The sequence below is a fragment of the Pelophylax lessonae genome (genome assembly GCF_965119305.1).
Source record: "Pelophylax lessonae genome assembly, chromosome: 2".
NCBI lineage: Eukaryota > Metazoa > Chordata > Amphibia > Anura > Ranidae > Pelophylax > Pelophylax lessonae.
Window position 1 is genome coordinate 200,007,655 of NC_138769.1, and position 27,933 is coordinate 200,035,587.

General features: G+C 41.0%; 1 protein-coding gene across 1 annotated transcript in view; it reads left to right on the top strand.

Annotated features, from left to right (window-relative positions):
- CLCN4 (chloride voltage-gated channel 4) overlaps positions 1-27,933 on the top strand; it is a 131,559-nt gene that overhangs the window by 96,947 nt on the left and 6,679 nt on the right. Inside the window, exons 10-12 of the mRNA XM_082245435.1 lie at positions 8,546-8,732; positions 14,008-14,406; positions 27,485-27,701. Coding sequence (XP_082101561.1) covers positions 8,546-8,732; positions 14,008-14,406; positions 27,485-27,701 — 803 coding nt within the window. The remainder of the gene's footprint in view (positions 1-8,545; positions 8,733-14,007; positions 14,407-27,484; positions 27,702-27,933) is intronic.

Genomic DNA, 27,933 nt, shown 5'->3' on the forward strand with positions numbered 1-27,933 from the left:
TTCTTTTTGTAACTGCCTGGAGTTTAGCTTTAAAGGACTATGCATTATAACTTAAAATCAGCACTATATTTGTTGAATGCTGAAAAACCCAGCCCAGCTCAAGCCATTTTTTTTTCTTGGGAAGATTAAAAATGTCTGTCAAGTTGTTGTCTCACCTCACTTTCTGACCCTGTGACAGGCTGTCACAACATGACAAGAAATAAGGGAGAAGTTGTCACTGTAATAGGAACACAGAGACCATGATATTAAACTGACAGAGGCTCTAACTATTCCCCTATTTACTAATAATGTGTTTTTGCTTCATTCAGTGTCCCTACTGGGAAATCTTATACTTAGTGGTCACAGTCCAGACCAAAATAAAAACCTGACAGTTGTTTGAACCTTTCCACGCTCAAATCTATAAAAAAAAGAAAGAAAAAAGGCTTTGAATATTTTTACCCCAGAAAGTGACAGTGACAACTGGAAGACAGGCCATAAAAAGAAGTTTAAGGCACAAAAGCACACAACTATTGTAGTTAGCTATGTACCCTGTATATAATGAGCTTGCTTCCAAATGAGCTACTTCCTAGCCTCAGTGCAGTGCTACTACAATGTTCCCAATGATTTACTGATCATTCCTGTTTCAGCCATATTTAAAGCCTGCCCACAGTCTGTTTAAAATACGCTAACAACACTTTTCTCCAGGCCCAATTTTGGAAGTATCTAAGCTCCCCCAAGGGATTTAAAATAGATAAAATAAAAAAAATAAAATAGTTCAATGCATAGGCTCCACAATTCCTCCAACTGTATGCACAACCTGTGAATGCTATAGTTTTGCAATCTGCTACCTTTATTTTCTGGACCAAGTTATGTTGTCTCTTAAACTGGCTATACACTAGTAGAATTTTCTTTCAAAATTGTTCATTTTATGAACATTCATTTGATCAAGAATAAATTTCTAACAGCGTATTTAAATATTCATAAAACAAAAATGTTAACTACTTTTTAAACACATTTTTCAAACTGTCAACTGTCTTGAAAATTCATAGGAATTTTTATTTGAAAACCTACCCAGTGTAGCGCTACATCCCTAGGAGCTGCTGGATAGAATGGGTCCACTATTCTTTGCTTTGACCTTTTCAAGACCTCAGCCCCTCTGACACATTAGGAGTGTACAAACATTCAATATCACAGGAAATCATTGAAAGTAATACTCAGTACTGTTTTTCTTGTGTCTTTTTAAAGGTTCTTGCAGTAAGTGCCGGTTCACACTCTTGCTAGTGCGGCGATCGCATGTAATATTGGAGCGCACTGCTCATTCATTACATGCGATCGGCTGTGCGGTGCGAATTCAGCCATACACTTTGTATGGCTAAATTCGCACTGCACCCGCACAAAAGTCGCACATGACCCTTTTTTTCAGCCGCATCAGGATCGAATCGCACAGTGGTTCACACTTGTGCGATCTGATACTGTGCGAATTGTCAGATCGCACTGCGATATGCGATCAAACTGGGGGTGTCGTTAACATTTAATTGACACCCCCAGCGTATCGCATATGGCAGTGTGAACAGCCAAGGGTGCGTTTGCGATGCGGGAACAGGCTGCGAATTTGCAGCCTTCCCGCATCGTATAAGTGTGACCCGGCACTGCAAGCCAAGGAAACTCTGTGGTATATTATTGTGCTTTTTATAAACAAAAATTCTGTACATACAAACAATTACAGTTATAGGAATACAGCACAAGCCTGACAACTATACCTATAACAAGGAAAAATGGTACCTACTTCCTATCAAAACTATGGTCTGTATACAATAGGAAAAAACGAACAGGTGGATTTAGCTTATAGAAATTTTAAGATCTCCTTGGCAATGAGGACCCCAGGCGATTGCAGTAGATCAGGTGAAAATCGTCTTCAGGTTCTGGCAGAGACCTTTCTTGGTGTTACGTCATTACAAGTCCTGCTCTCAGTCTTTGTTTCTGGATTTTATTTGGAAAAGTTTTAAAAAGACATTCCCACCTGCTGAACAAACACCCCTTGAGTGTAAGTGTGGGCTAGTCACAAGAATATATATATATATATATATATATATATATATATATATATATATATTTATAGCACCCTTCTAGGTAGGTGCTAGAAGAGAGGATAGTTTTTGGGTCTTTCAGCTTACCAGAAAGATTGCTAGGTAAATTTGGAGTGCTTTCTGCCTACCAGGGAGCAGGATCGCTTCATAGGGCTTGCTCATGTTGCTTAGGTGCAGCTCAGCTTGTCTGAATGTTTATACTGGTCCAATAGGGAGGCATATTGGAAAGTGGGAGGAAACCTGACAAATGAGGGCACAGGCATTGTTACTGCCCTGGCGATTGGCAGAGGAAAGAGCCTCATTGCATGCTGGGTGACGGTATAAATGCCAGGGGCACATGTGCACGGGGTCTTTGGCTGGAGAGCGGGGTCCCGGAGGGAAGGGACGGCTGCCATTCCTCTGTAAAAGTTGCCATGCAGCATTATGTGGTCGACCTGAGGGCCAGAAAGTCAGAGAGAGAGAAGCTGAACCCAGAGGTCCTGTAGAGCTGACTATAAGGGAGACACCAGGAAGATCTGATTCCGCCTACTGTGAGTACAGATCTGTGTCATGGGGCTTGTCCTGTGAGGGCCATCCCTTCAAGTAGAAGAGTCAGTGGACGGGTGTCAGACAATTAATCTGGTGAGGCCAAGTAAGAGTTGTCCTTATCTATTGTAAATAGTCTAGTTGGAACATCCCACTTTTCCCTTCTCCCATCCAAGTACCACAATAAATACAAAACCAAATGCCCTGGACTGTTTATTGAGTAACGAGCAAACAGGAGTAAGGAGGGATATGTGAAAACCCCCCAGAAACTGTCTTCAGGTAATTGGAGGCCTAAGAACTAAACACACAGCAAGCCCTACAGGGACAGTGATACATTTGGGGGCGTCATCTAGGATTTTCCTCTGAGTTATGACTGTTGTTGATACCAGCAACAGCCAGATAGTTACCCTCGAAACACCATGACTTCTTATGCAAAGTGCTGGAGTGTCATCGAAGAAAGGATGTGTTGTGCTGTGGAAGAAAGTAATGTCTGCTTCACAGTGATCAATGTAAGTGTGCTTTCAAGTTATGGTCAAGAAAGCAGTAATCTGGGATACAGGGATTGGCCCCTTAGGGGTTGTGTCAGTATATGTGCTGTGGAAAAAAATGTCTGCTGTGTAGTCGGTAACAGCAGGACAGTTTCCAGCAGCAGTGAGGGAGTTTGGTTGACATTTGAACAAAAAAGTGCAACCAGAGCTCAAGTAAAGGCAGAAGAGGCAGATGTATGTGTGTCTGTGGCAGGGAACACATTCTGCATTGTAGTACCATTTCTGCAGACTGAGTGTTATGGTAGCAGCGAAGGGGTTACTGTACCACGCAGGAGAGAGCGCGCCAAAGAGATCTGCCTAGCAGGAGGAGCCACCATCAAAGAGTCAGCTAGTGTGGGGACGTGGGCGGAGTCACCGTCCATGGGGTGCCAATCCACTACCGGGTGTAGCTGAGGAGTAGACACGTGTGTGGAGTAGCAAGATGGTGGATATCGTGGTGAGCCGGAGTGCGGGGGCTATCAGGCATGTTGGTGCAGAGCGGACTTAGACACAGAATCTGACCCTGTTGGACACAGGAGTCTGATTGATGCCCAAAGGAAGTCTTGCGTTGTGCAGCGGAAGGGACACGGATCATCTTGGACTGGTATGTGGCAGGCGCCTGAATGTATCTGTGTGACTGTGAACATGGGGCAGTGTGGGCACTGCAGTGATACGTTGCTGAGGTTGGAGCAGAGTGATTATCAACCCAGAAGATTATATTTAAACTGGGAAGCAGGGACCACTTCTGAACTGCTATCACCTGTAGTAGCTATTTCTTTTGGAAGAGGACAGGGAGTGCTGAGAACACCGCTGGGGCCAGGACCCGTGGTCAAACCCACACAACCATCTGCCAAACCAGGGAGACCCACATTTAAGAGGTGCAATGCACACAAGTCATGAAGGCCGGGCAGTGGCCACAGGGTGCATTGATTGCAGTGGCAGCAACAAGAAGTCCAGCTCATAAAGAGGCAGAGGGGCTTCAATGGATCCAGAAGCTGAGTTCGTCCAGTGAGGAGGAAGCAGGGATTATTGATGTGGGGTCACCAAGATTTGAGTGCCGATTCAGGTCCCTGGAAGAAGGAATCTGTGAATGGGGATCAGATGTGGAAACTGAGTGGGACTGGGGAACTGAGGCAAGAACAAGTCCTCCAAGTTCACGTTGGCTTAGTAAAGAGACGGGGCAACGGTCATTCGCATGAAGTGTGCAAGAAATCTCGGGTTCTGTGAGGCCTACACCACAAGGGTGCCAGACTTATCCCCACCCCGCACCTATGCTCAGGCCTGAACACAGAATGACTCCTATTCCAAGCTGATCTCTTAAGTGGAGACCTCATATGCTCCACCTGGGAGAGGAGATAGGCAGAAACTTCCCAGGTTCTCTCCTTTTCAAGGGTGTTCATCCAGAGGAAGGTGGCCATGGAATATGGGTACGATTATCCATATGCTCCATGGGAAATCTATCAAAGAAAATTGGAATCTGGGGCGGTCGATACATATTGATCGAGTGGAAATCAGCCGTCCAGACAAGAAAGGCCAAGTTTGGGAGCATCTTGAGTCCTGAAGGCAAGATGGTTCATAAACCTTATTCTAACCATTACTACTGAGGTACACCGAGTTCTTGGTCTGTTCAAAGGGCTGCATTTTACAAAGGGGCTGTTGAGCCCCAAGAATTACCACTGTTGATATGTTGCTATTAGGGCTAAAGGCCCTTTCCAAAATCCTCTTCCCTTTCTTTTCTTGCAAATGAAGAAGAGGATCACTAAAACTGCTATTGTTTCATCACCTGGAAGAATAGAACTTCTGCCATAGAGGACTTCTCCTGTTAAAGCCAGGGGCTGCTACCTGGAGGGGGTAAACCCCTAGTTCACAGGTCCTTTGGGCCATGGAACATTACCGTTCCTAAAAGAAATACTGAGAAAAGACACTTTGCAAAGATACCTAATTGAGAACACTTTGCGAAGATACTTAATTTAAGGACACTTTGCAAAGATTCCTTTCGGCCAGTGGCCCAGTGTAATGTTGAAGGAAATTTGAGTGAGTTGCTACCTTGTGAGAAAAAGGTAGTGTCTCATTGTCTCTTCACAGAAGGGGCTGCCAGGGAGAAAGGGCTCCCTTGAAGAGTTCTTACAGACACTCACAAGTATTATATAGATATATATATATACAGCTATTCCTAAGGCTCCAGCAATGACCGCATGTCACCAAGAGAAGATGTAAGCAAGCATCATTCGGATGGACTCTGAACTTCTTCATGCTAACTTGTGGGTCTGGCTAGAACAGGAAAGAGTCAGTACCCTGGTAATTGAAAGGGACTTTGCCTATTGCTAGTCATGTGGTTCCCGAATGGAACAAGTACAGGGTATGTTTAGTTAGTCAGAATGGTAAGTCTATTATCTATTACATGAACACAACAGGACAACGAGTCAAGAGTTGACCTTAGGGGGCTGGATGCATCAGCTATCTCTACATGAATGCTAATGATAGGGATTGTTCAGGTGAGAAGGTCGCCTCTGTGGAGAGGACAGTCTCACTGCAAGTATATGGAATGTATAGTTGCTATATGCTTGTGTTTTTCTTTGCAGGCCTGCAAGGAGTCTTCATGCCTCAGTGGAGGTTGTTAATGACCCACTTCTGTATACGTATGTGTAAAAATGTTATTTGTAGTATAGTTAGTAAGGGGGTTCAACCATTTTCCCCTGTCAAGCAGTCTTTGTTTGGCGAGGGGTGCACTAATATAGTGCACCTGGTAGATACAGCATATGTCTATATTTTTTCAATTAAATTATTGTGCCTACCGGCCACATATGGGGTATTCCCCATGGCCTTGTACATATGTAACTTCTCTTTTCCCCTTTTCCAAGTTTGTGGGATACTCCTTGTAAGATTTTGTACAGGTATTTTTGTAGGGGCGGATGCCCAGAGCTAATGAGGACATGGCTCGGTTTGGCGGGGCGTCGGATGTAGCACCATCCTACATATGTGCTAGAAGAAAGTGTAGCTTTTGGGTCTTTCTGCTTGCCAGGAAGAATACCAGGTACATTTAGAGTGCTTTCTGCCTATCAGGGAGCAGGATCTATTGATAGGGTCTTGTTATGGTACTCAGGTGCAGCTCAGCTTGTCTAAATGTTTCACACTGGTCCAATAGGGAGGCATATTGGACAGTGGGAGGAAACCTGACAAGTGAGGGTACAGGCATTGTTACAGCCCTGGGGATTGGCAGAGGAAAGTGGCTCGTTGGTTGACTGTATAAAAAGCAGGGCACATGTGCTCAGGGTCTTCGGCTGGAGAACGGGCTCCCAGAGGGAGGGGGTGGTTTCCCCTCCTGTGTAGAAGTTGCCATGCAGCCTTGGGTGGTCAACACGAAAGCCTGTAAGTCAGAGAGAGAAGCTGAACCAAGAGGTCCTGCAGAGCTGATTAGAAGGGAGACACCAGGAAGGATCTGATTCTGCCTACTGTTAGTACAGATCTGTGTCATGGGGCCTGTCCCGTGAGGGCCATCCCTTCAAGTAGAAGAGTCAGTGGATGGGTGTCAGTCAAGGGGATGCTAGAGTGTCCTAAAGATAAAGTAGTTGCATCAGGTCTGCTGCTAGAGAGAGCATGAAGACTTAATTCTTCCATACAAGTGGCAGTATGGTAAAAGCAGTGTGTCTGCTTCCACAAGTAATCTGGGAAGGCCAAGTGAGAGTTGTCCTTACCAACTGTGAATAGTTCAGTTGGAGTACCCCACTGTTTTCTTTCTCCCATCCAAGTTCCACAATAAATACAAAACCAAATACCCTGGACTATTTATTGAGTAACAAGTAAACAGGAGTAAGAAAGGATATGTGAAAACCCCCCAGCAACTGTCTGTAGATAATCAGAGGGAGGCCTAAGAAATCGACACACAGCAAGCCCTATGGGGACAGTGCTATATATATATTATATACATAAAAATATATCAGATGCAGCAGAATTACCCAATAGTAATGCTATATAAAAGAAAACAGGCACCAAACTAAATAGCGAAAGCAAACTTAATAATATATTGTCACCCAATATGGTTGGTAACTAGGCAAGCATAAATTAGATTAACAATAACTTAATTTTGCATACATAGTGATTAACAGTAAGGTCTAGGCATAAGATGACATTTGGCTTCCAGATCCGCAGTGCTACCGACTGCTGTAACTATACGGCCAGAGTGAGTTTATGGTGGTGATGCTAGTTCTAGAATGAGTGGATATGCACTGTCCAAAAGAAAATGAGGATGGTAGCAGTGAAGCAAAGGAGCTTGCAGATTAAATATTACATAAGGGAGAATCCTTTGAGATGTTCTTCTGCCGGCTATTGCTGGGGCCCTTTAAGAGCATCTGTGCACTTAACGACAGTCTCAGTTGCATGCAGTATAGTTACATTATAGGAATGGTATAGTCTCGAGACAGGTGGAAGTAAAACATGCAGTAAAGGTTTAGTAGAATGCAGTATAGGGTTGGTATAGGTGCAATCTAGGTTTGGAATAAGTTTGGTATAGTGTGCAGGAGGGGGGAAGTATGGGCACATTTGGTGTCCTGCTCTCAGTGGCTCAGTTCCTGATAGTATCAGTAACAGGCGAATAGCCCACTCACCGGTTCCTGGGATGCTGCGGTGACCTCTTACTGTAGAACGGGGGTGCTTTGTTCTCCGAAAGCCTCCGGTGATCAGCGGTGGGAAACAGAGGGAGAGTAGATGCTGCAGTTTCCCTGCTGCAGCCGTGCCATTGTTGTGATGTGCTGCGCTGCCCCTGGGTGATCTCAATCCCAGTGTCAGGCCTGGATCTCCACTGGCATGGTCTCTGTTTGGAAAGCAAATATCCAGACAGATGTGCTTCCTCTCTAACTCCCTCAGTGCCAAGGCAAAGAGCTTTTCTTTACAGTTTAGTAATCTCTCCACTGCTCCTACTGCCCAGTTCCTATTGAGATCTGTAGTGTAACGAGCCCATTCATTCCATTATATGGTTGCTGTCTCAATGTACAACTCCAAGGATTCTCAGCATTCTGCATAGATGGCTTTAGCTCTCCCCCTGCTGGCTGTAGGAGAAAGGTGCAACATTACATCAGTATCTCAGTAGAGGGAGAAAAGAATAAAAGGCAATGTCCCCTTCTCCATATTGCTGTAGTCCAAAACCTGGCTACACCAGGTTTAGTCCCTTCCTTAGGGGACAGATTTGTTCCCATAAACATAAACACATAACTCATGTCGTGAACAAATATAGATTTTGGCTAGTAATATTTGAAACTTTCAGTTGATGGCGCAGCTTTTTTTTAAAACTTGGCAAAACCGCATTAATTCTAAATAAACTTGTGATCGTGATATTTATCAGCCCTTAAGCTGTTTGAAGAACTGCTGAAAAATTGTATTACACAGTACATTTTATTTTCCCTCATTAGCTGTGGATTTCATATTTTATAGATTCCATCTGGTTTGTTCATCCCAAGCATAGCAGTTGGAGCAATAGCCGGCCGTATAGTTGGAGTTGGGGTGGAACAACTGGCTTATCATCATCATGATTGGATAATCTTTAGAAATTGGTGCAGACCAGGAGCAGACTGTGTTACTCCGGGGCTATATGCCATGGTGGGAGCCGCAGCTTGTCTAGGTACAGTATTGTAGGTTATTACTTGTGTACCAATTGACTTATTACAATTTTGTGTTCCAATACAATTTTTAAATCCTAGAAAATATCAAGCCCTAGTTCATTTTATGCCGTAAAATTATTAATTTCACAAAAATGTATACTAAATGCTAAATGTCCTAACAAATATAATGTAAACTTTCAGTCGTTTAAGCTAATAGAGGCTTGCAAGCTATTATTTTCTTTCACAACAGTATAAGATACATAGAAAGTGGTTTAGCGCTATAATCTCTCAATAAAATAAATAAGTCCATCAGTCCGTGATACGACCACATAGGACAATATAATTCAATAGAAGTAAAGAAGATTCCATAAAAAGTTGTGCCATATGATCTTGAAAATACACCAACAAATCTTCCAGAAGCCCGGTGCAAAGATATCCACCACCATAGAAGATCACTTAGCCTCTTACCAGAACGACATGATCCTTATTACAGGGATCATAGAGAACAGGAGATGAGACACAGTTATACTCCAGGATAGGTCTCACTGCTGCTCCATCCTCGATCGTGCCCGTTCGTCCCACAGTGATATATAACGATCATATAGAGAAAGGGACAACTCCCATAGTGTAATATTGTCAGGCAACTTTATTATGCATCAAAAAGCCAATTGGCAACTTACGTTTTGGCCGAGAAAGCAAGGCATGTGTAATGGAATCTCCTGAGAACTTCTTTGACCAGTATCTAACCAGGAAAATGGCCGCTGCGTTCCCCCGTCCGTAGCGGCGTGACGTACCGCAAACTCCTCCTACGCGTTTCAACTTGGCAGGGGGTGGCGCTGTGTTCTGCTGTCCGCTGTAAACAGCCGTGACTACACAGATCAAATTGTGATTCACTTAACATAATAATAATATAAAAAACATAATTTCCCAAATATCTCCGATTGACTTTGGCCATGAGTGATTTTTGTTGCTGCAAAAAGGCTGCAAAAAGGCTGTTATGTCAATTATTTATTTCAATGTTTTTTATGGACTCCCTGTTTGGGTGAACTAGATGTCCATTTCCGGTTCGTTTGGGGAGTGGATCCGCTTCTGGGGGTTTGCACGCAAGTGATCCGACTTCCTGGATCCGGTTTATAATTATTCAGCCCCGCCTGTCCGCTCCGTAGCCTATATAATACTCGTACTTGCTGCACAGCCACACCCCCTGACGACGTCAGAACGTGTGACGAAACGCGTAGGAGGAGCTTGCGGTACGTCACGCTGCTACGGACGGGGGACGCGGCGGACATTTTCCTGGTTAGATACCGGTCAAAGAAGTTCTCAGGAGATTCCATTACACATGCCTTGCTTTCTCGGCCAAAATGTAAGTTGCCAATTGGCTTTTTGATGCATAATAAAGTTGCCTGACAATATTACACTATGGGAGTTGTCCCTTTCTCTATATGATCGTTATATATCACTGTGGGACGAACGGGCACGATCGAGGATGGAGCAGCAGTGAGACCTATCCTGGAGTATAACTGTGTCTGATCTCCTGTTCTCTATGATCCCTGTAATAAGGATCATGGTTTTCTGGTAAGAGGCTAAGTGATCTTCTATGGTGGTGGATATCTTTGCACCGGGCTTCTGGAAGATTTGTTGGTGTATTTTCAAGATCATATGGCACAACTTTTTATTGAATCTTCTTTACTTCTATTGAATTATATTGTTCTATGTGGTCGTATCACGGACTGATGGACTTATTTATTTTATTGAGCGATTATAGCGCTACACCACTTTCTATGTATTTAATGTTTTAGATCTGGTTTCTCTGATTCAGGATCAGGTGTTGGCAGCTATATTGATAGTTTCATAATTACATTTTATGTGTATAAGTGTGTATATTCCTAGTAATTACATTTTTCAGTAAACGCAGCAATTCCCATACAACACAACAGTATAAGAACCAAACCTAAATATGAACTTGTGCTTCAGGTCAAGTTCACACTAGCTGCGACCACGGCCCGCAGCAGGGGGGGCCGGTGCATCCCTGCTCTCCGTTTCAGGTGCGAATCAGGTCTGAATTTTGCCTGAATTCGGATCTGAAACGTAGGCAAATACATACAGTAGCCTTTCCCAGTGCTGACCGCTGCTGCCCCGGAGCTGTGTGAATCGGCTTTATTGAGAGCCGGTCACACTCTCCTGTCATGCGAATTGGATGCGGGGAAATCCGCATCCAATTCGCATAAGTGTGAACCCAGCCTCACCCATGCAGGGCAAAGAAAAAGGTTTACTACACTGCTGCACTCTTCAAATACATCAGAATGAAGGGGCATGAGAGTGAAAAAACAAGTATGTGCAGCTCGGCAGGGAGGCAGTTAAGCGAACTAATTACTTGGACCCGTATGAGCAAAGTGCAGTACTCATATGGGGCATATTTATAAAGCAGTGCATGTGACATTCACCAAACATTCATTGCAGGTAAATCAATCACTGTAATTCAATATGCATGCACCAGGAAGATTCACCTGCAGTGAAAGTTTGTTAAATGTCTTAGTCACTGCTTTATAAATATACTTTATAGTACTACTTTTAGTGCAAAGTGCAGTACTCATTGCAACCATTCAGGATGATTCTCTTACACTCCTGACTTTATTGAAGGAACTTCTAATTAATTGCAATGGATTAGTGAACTTGCAGACTAACGCTGTTCTTATCCCTGCTGCACTTATATAAAACTCTCCACTACTTCCAGCTATCAAGAAGCATGTCACATGACACCTTTCTCCCTGCAACATAGCACTGGAGGATTAAATGACCAATCACCAAGGCCAAACAAATATCCCATGTGCAACTTTCAACTGTTTTAAATATTTTCAGCACTGAGGCTAACATTTCTGACTTGCTTCTGCTTATTGCCTCGCTTTTTTTGACTTTTAAGTAACTGATCTGGATTAACATTTAAAGTACTGAACCTAGATGTACAGCAAGATAGCCATGCACTGGCAACATCAGAAGGAGAGGTGGCCAAGTGAAGATGTGTTTCTCTCACTACAGGTTTCCTTTATATTCTGAGATTTAAAGTATATTTTTTTTCCATTTTCGATAGAATAGAGAATGTTAAACCCCTGTCTTTTTTTTTTTCTTGTGTCCCATTCATGAGATTTTCCTTATTATTTTATCCTGTAAACACCACAGTAAGTGAGAACAGAACAGTTGCCCTCTCTATTTTTGTTCTGCTGGCAGCTCAACTTTCAGTGTTCCCTCACTTTCAGACTCAGTAACAACGGTCACCTGGAAAAAAAGGGAGAGAGTAAATCTGCCTAATTCCTCACCACTTAAAGCAAACAAAAACCTTAAAAAAAACCCTAAAAAAAAAAAGAGAAATTTTACCTTTAGTTATACCTAAAGCAAAGAATGGCCAATACAAGCATACAGAACATTGCAGGAAATGAGTACTATTTACAAAGATGATAATATTTCTCCTCTACCTTATAATATCACATTTACCAGAAACCTAAAACACAGAAATTATGTTTTAAGTTTGTAAAAATCTTGTTCTCAGGCAATAAAATTACAGTTGTGTGGCCATCCTTACTGCCATATTAAAAGTAATTTTTCTTCTGTGTTTCCAGCTGGCAGTAGAAAAATAGAACATTTTTTACATGTGACTCAAACAAAGGAGAAACATTGCTGACAAAACTGGATTACCACCATATTTAAAAAAAAAATGAAGAGCCTTTAATCACATTTACATTTCAATATAATAAAATTTGCATTCATTCTGAATACATTTAATTGTGGACATTGTGTATCTGGTTTTTAAATATTATAGACCTTTGCTTACACTGGTAGTTCTGGCTAGCTGTAGAAAAAAGTGTCACATTTGCAACTTGACAATGTCACTATAATCAGTGTGTGGTATCATACTGTAATCATAATCATATATTTTAAAAATATCTTAAGAGTTGAATTCAATACTGCTGTCATTCTGGGGCCTCCAGGTTTTCCTGGACCAGAGATAGTTAGTATATATGTTGGCACTCTTGGATCCTTGGACCACAAGGTGACTAAGCAGCTCTCATCCATTCTTCATGGCCAGCAAGTAGGAATGATTGACATTCATAGTCTTCATTTCACTGAAACATCATAAAATGTTTCCATTTTGCAAAATGCAGTGAAGTAAATTGGGTAATCACAATTTAATTAGACGTAAACTCCTCTACCCTTCCTACATCACCAATGGTGATATCTTTATCTGGTCTTTTTGCAGGTGCAGTATCTCTGGACAACTTTTTTGACATGGCTGAAATGTCATAACTCCCGTGCATACAGTACACACAGGAGTTTTTCCACCTCAGCACTGAGATATGCTGAGAATGTACATTTAGTTGTGAAAGCACAGTACAAATTCCAGTCAAGTAAACAGTACACACATATTTTTGTATACTCTGAACTTTAATTCGGTATACCCCTAGTGTTAAGCCCTGTACACACGATCAGATTATCAAACAATCTGTCATCCGTTTTTTGTGGTATGCTAGTCTGATGTGGAAAGTGAAGAGGTTATTTTCATACGAATTTTCCCGTACGACAGAATCCTACTTCAGAAGTGATGTCATCTGTTGGATTGTTTTGTAGGTGTTCTTTCGTCTCTGAGTGTTGCTCTGCCTAGTGTTGCTCTTAGGATTTTTCTCCATCGAAATCTGTACTAATGAGACGAAAATCGGACGTTGTTTTGACGGACGACAAAATTATATAGCCTGCACATCAGGATTTTGTCAGCCAAAAAGTCGGAGTCGGCTGTCGAAAGCACCATACTAACAATCCGAAAATCGACAGATCGGTCGTCGGACGAATTTTCCCTACAGATTTTCTTATCGTGTGTACGGGCCTTTAGAGGCCCAACAAAGCCTGCACACAGTACACACAAAAAATATCAAATACCTGAAAAAAAGGATAAAACACAAATACAAAGAATACTGAATGAATAAATAAACTAAACGACCCAAAAAAGCATCCCCCCCCCCCCCCAAATAAAGAAAAAATATTTTTTCTTCAATTAAATTTCACTTAAACAGCTCAATGTGAAAATGTAAAAGTTTTATTTCTGAGAAGTGGCTTAATCAAATTTGCTCACATCTATCATTTAGCATTTAAATCTACCTGTGAGACCTTTAATTTAGCCTCTGGGGTTAACATGTATTTTGATTAATGGTATTATTCACAAAAGTTAAAAATTATTTTGTTTCAAGTACTATACTGTATATCATACAGTAGGCCTCAAATGAAAATGTTATCTTGTTTTGTTAATAGGTGGTGTCACCAGGATGACAGTTTCCTTGGTTGTCATCATGTTTGAGTTGACGGGTGGTCTGGAGTACATTGTACCACTAATGGCAGCTGCCGTCACCAGTAAATGGGTAGCAGATGCATTTGGAAAAGAAGGAATTTATGAAGCACACATCCATTTAAATGGATACCCATTTCTTGATGTAAAGGATGAGTTCACCCACAGGACACTGGCCACGGACGTCATGCGGCCTCGTCGTGGTGAGCCACCACTCTCTGTTCTTACCCAGGACAATATGACAGTAGAAGATGTGGAGACTCTAATCAAGGACACCGATTATAATGGTTTCCCTGTTGTGGTATCCAGAGACTCCGAACGTCTAATTGGTTTTGCTCAAAGAAGAGAACTTATAATTGCAATAAGTAAGTTTCTGGTTTTGACATGGGGTTTCCACTGATTTGTTTACATCTAACATTCGTTTTCTGTCATCATTTACTATTTGAGCACCGGTTGCTGAAGTAAACAGAAAAAAGTTTATTTTTTAGGATTTCAATAGATTTAAAACCTCTTTGCAAATATTATTTAAATTATACAATAAATGCATGCCCCAGTTTTTATACTGAAATCAAGACAAATGTTCCAAACATAACATGCATCTTTTCATTTTGCAGCTGGAAGTGATAGATATGAGATCTCCCAAATATTATAGTTTACTCTACATCTGAAACACATCCAGATCTTGAACAGTATATTAAACTTGAGTTTAGTTCCTAGGCACATAGTTTTATGTTGGATACACATTGTTTTATGCTGAATATAATTCTGGGTATTTATAATTATATTTTCTTGCATTATAGCACATGTAAATCACAGAGATCTTAGTTTAATTAGAAGCATCCATAAAATGCACACAAATTTGTATATAAATGTTTAACTAGTCAAATATAGAAATACTACATGTCCCAGATGAGTACCAATGGGGAAAATGTAGCTTAAAGCGGAGCTTCACCCAAAAAGGGGAGGCTTTGCTGATCCGCCTCCTCCCTCCCTCCGCTGCCACATTTTGCACCTTACCGGGGGGGGGGGGGGTACCTGGTTTTTACTGGTACCCACTCCCACTTGTGGCTGATCTTGCCACGGCAAAGTCACCCCGTAGTTCGCACCCCTCCACCCCCCGCCGGGCCATTCACAAAGCCTAGCGCACATCACACAGGCGCAGTAGGGAGCCAACTGTGAAGCCGCGAGGCTTCACTGCCATTTTCCTTTACAAAAAATGGGAGCTACAGCACCCTAAGAGCCGATTGAAAAATCGGCTGGGGTGAAGACACCATGGGATCCCTGAACAGGTAAGTGTCCTAATATTAAAAGTCAGCAGCTACAGCATTTGTAGCTGCTGACTTTTAGTTTTTTTCTGAAGGAACTTGGAGCTCCTCTTTAAACCAATCTAAGCAATTGACTGCATATGTAAGCAGAGAGTTTAGGGCTATCATTCGCTAATTAGTTAGAAAAGGTAAACGGTCAACGGCGGCCTCCCACACTAGACGTTTTACTACTAAGAAGTTCTTTCTGGGCTCTACTTGTCAAAACAGTGCAAAGGGCCAATAAGTTCCTGTGGATAGTATATAAAACTTATATTCTAGTGTAGCAGCACCAATGTTACATAAGACAGGGAGTCAACAATTTGATTGTAAAACAAAAAGAAGACATTCGATGCACCCCTAGAGAGTTGGAGGCCCAATAGCTTTGAAAAAATAAATATACAAAAAGACAGCAATGAAGGGCGCCAGGTGAATGTGAGATTGTAAAACCAAATAAGCTTTATTAAAAACACTTACATCAAGGTAACTCTCAAACAGCATATAGGGATAGTGTGGATGGCCATGGAGACACACAGCTGTCACGATCAGATGGAATCAGATGAAGACCGCTGGCCCACACACTTGGACCTGCCGAGTCATGATGAATCACCAGCGGCATCTGAACTCTGAACCACTGTCAGAGCTGACACAAACTGTTGCATGGTCAAGGAAGAGGGCGGGCCGAATGCGTTTCTAAGGCCCTGCCTCCTTTATTAGGCTAAACCACCCCATTGTGAATGGAAAGAATTTAAACTAACAGATGGTAGACCAGGGACCAATGGAGTGGAGATTGGTTGGCGCAAGCAGCCCAATAGGGGAATGTTACTATAGGCTAAACTTAACGATTGACAACCAAGATTGCAGCATGTATAGGTGCAACCACACAAAATAGTGGCATAATGGGCTTTTTAGTTTTAAAAAAATTATATAGTAAATAACAAAGATTATCTTCCAAACTGATAGATCGGCTTCATACCAATGTGTTTAATAAGTTATATAAATATACAAAGAGACCCATAAATATGATTAAAGGTATATATGTACATACACACCTGCAAATAAATGTATGTATATATGCACACATAATATCTAATAAAATGGCACCAACAGCTGGAGATCGGCCTCTCACTACCTCTGCAGATAATCAATAGACCCACAGATGCATGCACAAATGCATACACATGCACAATTGTCACAAAAATACATAAATATTAAAATAAAAATATTAATTATACTATTTGTATAAAAATTTGCTAAAACGTTGTATTATCATTGGACAAGATATATGAGCATAAAGTGCAATGTAAGATACAATGTAGCTTAGAGCTATATGTAGTAACTCACAAAACTATCATAGGATAACATAGAAAACATCAGTCAGCAATGTTCAGCATTTGGGATATACTCAGATTAGCAGGGATCACAAGGCCATCTTGGTAGCCATGGAAAACTGCTTCTAGGCAATCCTCTTTCAGGAACACTTTCAGGGTCAAGAGACATGCAGACCACAGTAGTGCATTAGGAGATACAATTTATTTAATTAAAATCAATTGCTCCAATCACACGTAGTGGAAGCCCAAAACATGTCAGCCTCTGATTACAGCCTGTCATAACCAGCCGGCAGTACTTTTTCTACTACAGTGTAAACCAGGGGTCTCCAAACTGTGGCCTGTGCTTTTATTTGGCCTTTGTGGCACTATTTCATCTACTGAAACCAATAATAGGGCGTAACCCCCCCGCCACTGAGCCCAATGAAGGGGCACAATTCCTCCCAGTGACACCGTCAATGGGGCACAGTTCCTTCCAATGACATCAACTATATGGCACAATTCTTCCCACTGACACCAAAGATGGGGCATTGTTTTTTCCCACTGACGTCGGGGACCTTTTCTTCGCACTACAGTCCAGCCCCCCTAATGTCTAAAGGACAGTAAACTGGCCCCTTGCTTAGAAAGTTTGGAGACCCCTGGTGTAAACCATAAGGTAAAGGGGTAACTCAGTATGGAGAGCCAGTGTACCTGCAGTGGGGTTCCTAGTGAACAGAAGTAGTACATTAAGATAGATCAGTGGGTCTCATGTTTATAAAAATCACAGAATGTAAAATGCCCAGTCTGTAACAAATCCTATCCCTCGACACTAGATTTCTCCACAAAAAAAAGGTGCCTAATAACCCTTAAATAAGTAGGTGGTGGTAATTTGTGACTAGCTATTCTAATATGCTCCTTCTAAGTGATATCTTGTGACTGGATAATATGTCTCTGTTGGATGGAAGGCTTCCCCTGGATGATATACTGTAGCATGTCTCTGCTGAATATAACAGTATAGGTGACATTAAATACCACAGTGTGATATACTATGGTATTAAAGGGTGATATAATACACTGCTGGGTGAAATGCTGTCAGTGCCCACCTGTTAAAGTGTCACCTCTGTTACCATTTTATGTAGAACTGTACTTTCCCTAAAAATGTTACAATCATACCCTTTCCTGCAGCCACTAAAAAAAATGCCAATATCATGGGTTGCTTTTCCTGGAGATAATTCTTGCCTCTGGCAATATTGCCCGTGGCCCCTGGCTGTGAGTACATCCTGCTGTGCTCTAAAACAGCTGCTCAATTTGCTTTTTCATTTCAATGCAGAGCGGGTCTCCCATATCCAAACAGCACTTTCCAATGGTGATCAGGTTTAGTTTTCAAAAAGCAAAGATGGATACAAACATAGATGCTGGAAATGGGATACAGTAAATGATCCTTAAAGTTAACCCATTATACTGGTATTTTGTTTCTTTTTTATAGGTGGAAATGGACAATTAAAAATGTATTATGTTTGGTGAAAATGAAACTACATACTGGTTTCTGACTACTTTGCCAGCTGCCTTTTATACTTGTCCTTTTTTATAATAAACTTGATTGTTTTTTTTTTTTTTTTAGATATGTATTGAGGTGTTTAACATTTTCCCCTTTAGGATTGATTTCAGTAAAACAGTTATTTGCCAGCCTAAATACTATTATAAGCAGAGCTATTCCAGTAAAATAGGCTTGTACTGTCCTAGACTTTCTCTTTAGTGTATGGTCCCTTAGGTTACATAAGGAATCCTGTTTCATTGAACAATAGCATACCGCAGGATGGATTACTCCAAAAGCCAGACAAAAAATAGCCCAAACTTCTTTAGATGTGAGAATTTTTAAACAATTATGAAAACCACTTCCCATACAGGCTAAAACATGCTGCCAGTCCTCTTTTAAGAGCTCTTTCAATCAAAACATTTTGCTTTAAAATGTAATTACATTTTTGTAAAATAATATACATGTGCAATAATTAGAATACAAAAATACATTTTACAAATACAACAATTTTGCAATTTTTAATTACATTTATTGCCTAAAAATTCAGCTAACTTGCTCTCTGTTCTGTATATTAGACATCTGTACAACTACAGTAATTATGAGACAATTATAAGGGCTCTTTCACACGGGCCGCCTCCGTAGGCGGATCCATGCTGCTCAGCGGGGATCGATCCGCGATCCCCGCTGAACCGGCGGATGACAGCTCCGTCTCCGCTTGCAGTGCGGAGAGGGAGGTGTCACAGCCCCCGCTGCTCTCTATGAGGAATTGGATGAGAGCGGACTGCCTGTCCGCTCTCATCCGATCCCATCCGATCCCATCCCCAGGACGGATGGAAAATAGGGTTTCCATCCGTCCGGATTTCACGGACAGGATCGGATCGGATGGCAGCGGGTGTCAGCGGACATGTCACTGCTGACATCCGCTGCTCCATAGAGCTGAATGGGGCATCCGATCATATCCGCCTAAAAAACTGACAGGCGGATCTGATCGGACCGCCCGTGTGAAAGAGCCCTAAAATTATAAAACAGTATTTTTAATGTTTCTGATATCACCTATACAGTGTTTTGAAAAATAAATCTTCCACATTTTGTCATGTTACAAACAAAAAAAACGAAAATGTATCTTATTGGAATTTTATGTGATAGACCAACACAAAGTGGCACATAATTGTGAAGTGGAAGGAAAATGATAAATAGTTTTTCAATTTTTTTACAAATAAATATCTGAAAAGTGTGGCGTGGATTTGTATTCAGCCCCCCAGAGTCAATAATTTGTAGAACCACCTTTCGCTGCAATTACAGCTGCATGTCTTTTTGGGGATGTCTCTACCAACTTTGCACATCTAGAGAGTGACATTTTTGCTCATTCTTAAAAATAGTTTAGACTCTGTCAGATTGGATGGAGAGAGTCTGTGAACAGCAATTTTCAAGTCTTGCCACAGGTTCTTAGTTGGATTTAGATTCTGGACTTTGACTGGGTCATTCTAACACATGAATATGGTTTGATCTAAACCATTCCATAGTAGCTCTGGCTGTATGTTTAGGGTCATTGTCCTGCTGGAAAGTGAACCTCCACCCCAGTCTCAAGTGGTTTTCTTTTAAGATTGCCCTGTATTTGGCTCCATCCATCTTCCCATCAACTCTGACCAGCTTCCCTGTACCTGCTGAAGAAAAGAATTTCCACAACATGATGCTGCCACCACCATCATGTTTCACGGTGGGGATGGTGTGTTCAGGGTGATGTGCAGTGTTAGTTTTCCACCACACATAGAGTTTTGCTTTTAGGCCAAAAAGTTCAATTTTGGTCTCAACTGACCAGAGCACCTTCTTCCACATGTTTGCTGTATCCCCCACATGGCTTCTTGCAAACTGCAATCGGGACTTCTTATAGCTTTCTTTTAACAATGGCTTTCTTCTTGCCACTCTTCCATAAAGGCCAGATTTGTGGAGTGCACAACTAATAGTTGTCCTGTGGACAGATTCTCCCACCTGAGCTGTGGATCTCTGCAGGTCCTCCAGAGTTACCATGGGCCTATTGGCTGCTTCTCTGATTAATGCTCTCCTTGCCTGGCCTGTCTGTTTAGGTGGACAGCCATGTGTTGGTAGGTTTTCAGTTGTGCAGATGGATTGAACAGTGCACTGTGAAATGTTCAAAACTTGAGATATGTTTTCATAACCTAGCCCTGCTTTAAATTTCTTCACAACTTTATCCCTGACCTGTCTGGTGTGTTCCTTGGCTTTCATGATGCTGTTTGTTCACAAAGGTTCTCTAACAAACTTCTGAGGGCTTCACAGAACAGCTGTATTCATAATGAGATTATATTACACACAGGGGGGGGGGGGGATTCTATTTAATAATTAGGTGACTTCTGAAGGCAATAGGTTCAACTAGATTTTAGTTATGGGTATCAGAATAAAGGAGGCTGACACTTTTTAGATATTTATTTGTAAAAAAACTTTGAAAAACATTTATAATTTTCCTTCCACTTCACAATTATGTGCCACTTTGTGTTGGTCTATCACATAAAATCCTAATAAAATACATTCATGTTTTTGGTTGTAACATGACCAAATGTGGAAAATTTCAAGGGGTATGTATACTTTTTCAAGGCACTGTAAATTTTTATTATCTCAACATATGAAACTCACATATTTGGACTGAAGGAATCTGTGATGTTGGTTATTCTTCCCTTTGTTTTACTTTTAACATTTTTCTTTAGGACCTTATTAACATAGAATAGTTATGTATAACCAGCTTCAATTTCCACTTGTTACTATGAACAGCCAAGCAACCAAGCAACCAAGATACAAAAAAAAAAAAACAATGATAAACCAAGTACTGTTGTCCACAATTTTCCTGGTAATTGTGGAATTTTTCTCGCCCTTGCAGGAGACAATATTGTGATGATCAAATCTGAGGTTTCCATTCTAACTACATTTGAGTATTGACCAGTGCAATACATGTTAATAGTTCATGTTTGTTGCAGTCAGGTAGTAGAGGTTGTCAGATGAGAACTGTACATGCTCATAGATAGCATGGTCCTCCTGAAATTGATAGGATTTGTAAATCATTTTGAAAGGAGCAGCTGCCCAAGGAGCAGCTGCCTTTAAATCATTTCATTGATTTAAGCTTGCCATACAGTAGCTTTGCCTAGAGAGTTATATGGACAGGCACTCATATATTCACCGTACATGCTATGCTTGGTACCTGGCAAGGGTAGAATAACAAGCAGCCACAAGGTTATTTTGTGGATAAAAACAGAAGGTATTGGGTGAAAATAATAAACATGTCTAATTGCTACTTCCTGCAAGGTAAATAGGCTGAGGCCATCCTAGTATTGTTCCCCTGGTGCCACAATCTGCAATCAGAATGGATTACAATTATCTATTGTCTAATGGTCCATGTAAACTAGAATAAATGGTGGCTCGTGGCTAGTGGCTCATGGTGGGCTGTGGCTCTACCCGTGCAAAGGAAGAGATTTTTTTTTTTAAATGCCATTTACATAAATAGGTAAACATAGGCAAAGGATCATCAGAACCTTGTAAGACTCCAGGACCCCCTAACATCTGGGATGCCAGTTTCCAGACTTTCAGGGGGCCTCTTGCCCAGTAGCTATGCAGGGACAGTGAGCTTAAGCTCTTCCTCGTTTGGCCAGTTCACAGCACAGACACTTGATGAATTCACTTCTCAGACCTTAGGCTTAGATAAGAGTACCACACACTTCACTTCAGAGGACTCCATTGCTATTGTTTTTCCAGCTACAAATTACAAGTGGTAACATCCACAGTTGAGGTTAGTGCAACAGGCGAGCAGACATCTCAAATGGTGCACCAGAGAAACCCTCCTGTTCACTGTCTCTAGTTGACTCCTTCAAATGTCTGCCACTACTTCTATTCTGAACTGGCTACTTCATGGATTTCTCCTGGTATAGGCTGGGTATACTGTAGATCAGGGATCTCCAAACTATGGCCCTCCAGCTGTTGCTGAACTACACATCCCATAAGGCATTGTAAAACTCTGACATTCACAGACATGACTAGGCATGATGGGAATTGTAGTTCCTGAACAACTGGAGGGCCATAGCTTGGAGACGCCTGCTGTAGATGTACTGCCAGTTATATCTGGCGAATTTTCTTTTCATCAATGCATTTACTAAACAGTAGTTTTGCAACAGAGTACAATAATGCAGTGCACAGCTCTATATATACAGTATATATATATATATATATATATATATATATATATAGAACAAAATTCTATCTTCATCCAGTGGGTGGGAGAAAAGCCAAGAATGAAACAAAAAATACCAACATAGCGCTAGAGTCCAATGAGTCTGTAAGAGCAAAGTGAAAACACAACAAAATAGGTTGATCCTAACTAATCAGAATTGTGCTTAACCAGGTCTTAAAACATTCACCAAGGAAGGGGTTAACTCAGTGTGCCGTGCTGCTCCAACCACCAGCAGGAAAACTGATAGCTGCAAAAACATAAAAAGAAAAGACAGAGCACACTGGCTCCTAGTGCAACACCGTCTATTGTATAAAATTAAAAGAGAACAAAGTAACACTTAACGCTCACATTGTGTTCAGCGGAACAAGCGTATCTGTGTGAAACTGTAGTGGCATCTCCCATGTGTAGGGCTCCAGGCTGGATCAAGGGCAAGCTGACAGCCAAAGTTCTTACTATTTCAGCGTGCAGCCGCAGACAATATGCACACAAGCCATCTGCACACAAGAATCTTCCGACCACCTAGAGACTCAATCCAGATACACATCCAAGTGATCCTCGATCAGTGCCAACTGGTATTTGACGCTAAGGTTGCTATGAACACGCATTTTAGATGGCGTGGCTTCCTTCTTCAGGGGAGAAAGCCCGGAAAGGCAAAAACCTCTTCTATCATGTAGAGAAATGTTGCTTTATACCTAGCGCAGGACATGAACAGTTTTCTGCTGATTTTTTGGATTGGCAAATATTTGTTCAAACAACATTTAAGGGGGAAGAAAATAACAGTCATAGAAGGTGTTGTTCTTAAACAGAGGCTTTTGTTCTTCTACACCCAAAATGGAAATTCCACTTGAGCGCTGAATGCTCTGGTCCATGTGATCTCACTGTGAATTCCTAATCCTGTTGCAGATTTGGCACCTAACAACTTGGATAGGAGAAGAAAGATTGCCGATTCCTTTTGTGTATAGACAGCAAAGACAGCTTGACTATATTTTTTATTTTTTGTACTTTCTTAATAATTATGTACATTACCGTGTTATATTAATATTGATTTGTAACTGTAGTTTAAAAAATAGGAAACTTTTTACATGTATCATTATTTCTTTAAATTATATTAAACATAACATAACTCCTAAATTTGAACATATATATATATATAAATATATATATATATATATATATAGTTAAATATGTTAAAGTGTAGGAGTTATGTTTAATATAATTTAAAAATTTCCTATTTTATTAAAACCTAGGTATTAGAGTGTCCACTTCCTCTGTGTATTGGCCCTTCATGGGTCCCAATACTGGACCAGCTTAGGACATAATTATTGCGTTAAACAAAAGCAAAATAAACAACTTTACCCCAATAATCTACTTTCAGTTGTCTTTTTTTTTTTATATTTGTAGTAGATATTTGTAGATATGTGTCATATTAACCACTTATATTAACCACTTGACGACCGCCTGCGGCGGTCAGCCCCTCCTGGGCAAAGTGACGTACTACTACGTCACTCGCCCAGGAGCCTGTGGGGGGCAAGCGCGCGCCACCAGAGGCGCTTCCGCCCCTGCTCGTTCCCTGGCATCCCTGTGCGAGTGACCGGCGGCTCCGATGTCCGCCGGTCACTTGTGATCTCCCGCTATGTAGGATCGTATGTCTCTGTGGTTACATTAAAAGCCACGCCCCTTGACAGTTAGAAGCACACCCCTAGGGACACACTTAACCCCTGGATCTCTAATAAAGCTAACCCCTTCCCTGCCAGTGTAATTTTTACAGTAACAGTGCATATTTATAGCACTGATTACTGTAGTAATTTCACTGGTACCCCCAAAAGTGTCAAAAATGTCAGTCAGGGGTCTGATCCGTCCGCCGCAATGTCGCAGTCCCGCAAAAAAAATCGCAGATCGCCGCCATTACTCGTTAAAAAAAAAAACAATAAAAATGACATAAATATTTTCTGTAGTTATTAAACGCAATAACTTTTGCGCAAACCAATCAAAATACGCTTATTGCGATTTTTTTTTTTTTACCAAAAATATGTAGCAGAAAAAAAATTGGCTTAAAATGTTAAAATGGTTTGATTTTTATCTTTTTTTTTTTTGAGAATTTCATATAAAAAAATGTGAAAAATATTGTTATTTTTTCAAAATTGTCGCTCATTTTTTGTTTATAGCGCAAAAAATAAAAATCGCACAGGTGATCAAATACCCCCAAAAGAAAGCTCTGTTTGTGGGAAAAAAAGGACATCAATTTAGTTTAGGTACAGTGTCGCATGACCGCGCAATTGTCCGTTAAAATCACGCAGTGCCGAATCGCAAAATAGGCCCTGGTTTTTGAGCAGCCAAATCCTCCGGGGCTTAAGTGGTTAATACTCATTGAAGATAATCTTCAACAATTCTGTACATGGAGAACTTGATGATAAACAAGAATGCTAGAGAGTTTAGTCACTAAATAGAAATAAAATGATAAAACTGAAGTTAAATAACACACAGAATCCTTTTAAAGGCCATTTCCAACATAAGGGCTTGCAGAGAGGTTATCTCCAATCATAATTGTCGAAATAACAAAATTACTAAACTCCTCACACAGCTGGTGAGATTAAAATGTTATCAGTTCATTGTCCTTGTCTTAATAAGCAGAAAAATATAATTACGGATGTTTGTCTGATATCTGCAACTGTATCAATCAAAATGTTAAAGAAAGGCCAATTTTTCTGCATGACCAGTTTCATCCATCAAATCCTTAACTGGTTCTTTTTCATGACTTGAACAGGCTACCTGCTGTCACATTATATTATACTTATAAATATGATAAGATACACAATACTGGTATGTATTAAAGCAGTTTTTTTCAGTGGAAAACATATCTAACATATGACAATTCCCCAATCTAGTGTTTAGATCAGTATCCTTCCTGCTAAATGTTTGTTGGGTATCCATCCATGTAATATGTAAAAATCTTTACAGCTATCATTTCATCGGAGAAGTTTGACCAGGGGTGTCAAACCCAATTTCATCACTGGCAGTATGGTTACCCTCAAAGGGCCGGTTGTACATACAGTGTGAAGAGTTCAGGAGTGCGTTACGTACAGAGTGCAGGGTTCAGGAGAGCGTTACATACAGAGTGCAGAGTTCAAGATTATGCTAAGTACAGAGTGCAGATTTCAGGAGTGCATTACGTACAGAGTGCAGAGTTCAGGATTATTCTGCGTACAGAGTGCAGAGTTTAGCAGTGTTTGCGTGCAGAGTTCAGGAGTGCGCTACGTAAAGAGTTCATGAGTGCATTACGTAGAAAGTGCAGAGTTCAGGATTATGCTAAGTATAGAGTGCAGAATTTAGGAGTGCATTACGTACAGAGTGCTGAGTTCTGGATTGCGTTACGTACAAAGTGCAGCATTCAGGATTATGCTACATACAGAGTGCAGAGTTCAGAAATGCACTAGGTACAGAGTGCAGGGTTCAGAAGAGTGTTGTGTACAGAGTGCAGGGTTCAAAGGTGTGCTATGTACAGAGTGCACTTCTAAGGGTACCGTATGCACAGAGTGCAGAATTCAGGGATGTGTGTTATGTACAAAGTGTAGGGTTCAGGAGTGCGCTATGATCAGATTGCACAGTTCAAGGGTGTGCTGTGTACAGAGTGCAAGGTTTAGGGGTGGGCTATGCACAGTATACAATCCCTGCCCCCCAAATCTTTCTCGCATCTTTCTCTCCAATCTTGCCCGGCTCTAGTACTTCCCTGGTTCGGCGGGTCGTTCTCTTTCTCAGATTCTGGAAATCTGTCCCTGCCATGATGAGCTGCTGAGAGCAAAGCTGTCCCTTGTAAACACAGAAGCCTTCTGTTGCAAGTGACAGCAGGGAGTGGGAGCCGAGGGTGAGGGCTGAAGGAATGTTGTTCCGCCACGTTTCTGGCTGCAAAAATGGATGCAAGGGCCACGTGACAAGGCCTGTGTTTGACAAATGTGGGTTATACTGTATATTCAAATGCAATGAACTCAGAAATGTGCACTAGCACTATGTGTGACAGGGTAGTATCTAGATCCCTGTGCCATTCTTGAGCACCATCCATGTAGTTAAGTCATTTTCTTCACATGTCCTCTATGAACATTTTGACTACCTTCTTAGTAGTGTTAACAGTGCACATAGAGGACTTACGTTCATTACTTCCAGCAATCTGTGCCCCTAGAAAAAGGATATCAGACTGAAGATGCTGTAATATCAGAATTTTCTATTGAATAAATTTGGTATAATAGCTTCCCATTCCATGTTAATCACAGGGGAGTGTAAAAGGAGGGGTAAAATCAGACGGACTTTCACTCCAAGCCAATGCCTAAAGGTGCTATAGAACTGCACGCCCACCCTTGAGAAGCTTTGGAGAGCTTTTGAAAATGTGTTTGTTGGACATCATCTGTAAAGTGAAAGTTCAGTTGTGTTAATGATCCCCCAGCACTGTTTTAATTATGTGAGTGAAAAAGTGAGGCAATTATGGGAGCCAAGGGATATATATTCTAAGGAATCTGCTCTACAAACTGTAGTCAGGTGCTATGGTACACAGCAGGAGAAGTTTTCATTTTATTTTAGAAAACTTTGGATTGCTGTTAAAAATATAATTCAAATTGAATTTAAAAACTAAGTGCAGGCAATTACATAAATCAATTTTGAACAAAAACAGAGTTACCCTTTCACCATTGTATTATTGCAGTACAATAATAATACTGTTATTGCTGGGTTCCTTTTTAAAATGCTAGTTACCTTGTTCTGTCTTAAATACTAAATCAAAGACCCAAAACACATCATCAGCAGATTTGGGAGAAAATACATAATTCCTTATTTCTTTGCTTGTTTTTGATCAATGATTTTGGAAGCATCAATACAACAGCCAGATAAAAAAAATCTCACAAAGAGACTAACAATGGTAGCCTGCATATTTTTGAAGATTTCCTTTAAGTGCCATAAAATGTTACAAACAAACAGAATTGACTACATACTATGTGACTTTAGCACTGTGAGTTCTTATTGGTTGCTCTTAAGAAATAAATCACTATGATTGGCTTACTAGGTGTTGTGTGTCTTTTTCAGAAAATGCCAGACAAAGGCAGGATGGAGTGGTGAGCAACTCAATAATCTATTTCACAGAAGATCCACCAGAACTTCCAGCTAACAGTCCATACCCACTGAAACTAAGACGCATACTCAACCTGAGTCCCTTTACTGTCACTGACCACACACCTATGGAAACAGTGGTAGATATCTTTAGAAAACTTGGATTAAGGCAATGTCTTGTTACTCGCAGTGGGTGAGTATCTTCTTTTTTGGATTTTGTTTGTTTTGGTTTAGCCAGTGCATGGCGATCATTCTTTTCATCAACTTTAAAAATGATTTTTAGAACTTTAACAAGCTTTTCCATTTGTTGCACCAGTAAAGTATTATTGATTTGTTTTACATTTAAGTGATGTGCTTTTTACCTATACGTGTCTTTAAAGTGAGCAATTAAAGGAGAACTACTGGAAAGGCAAACTTTTTTTTTA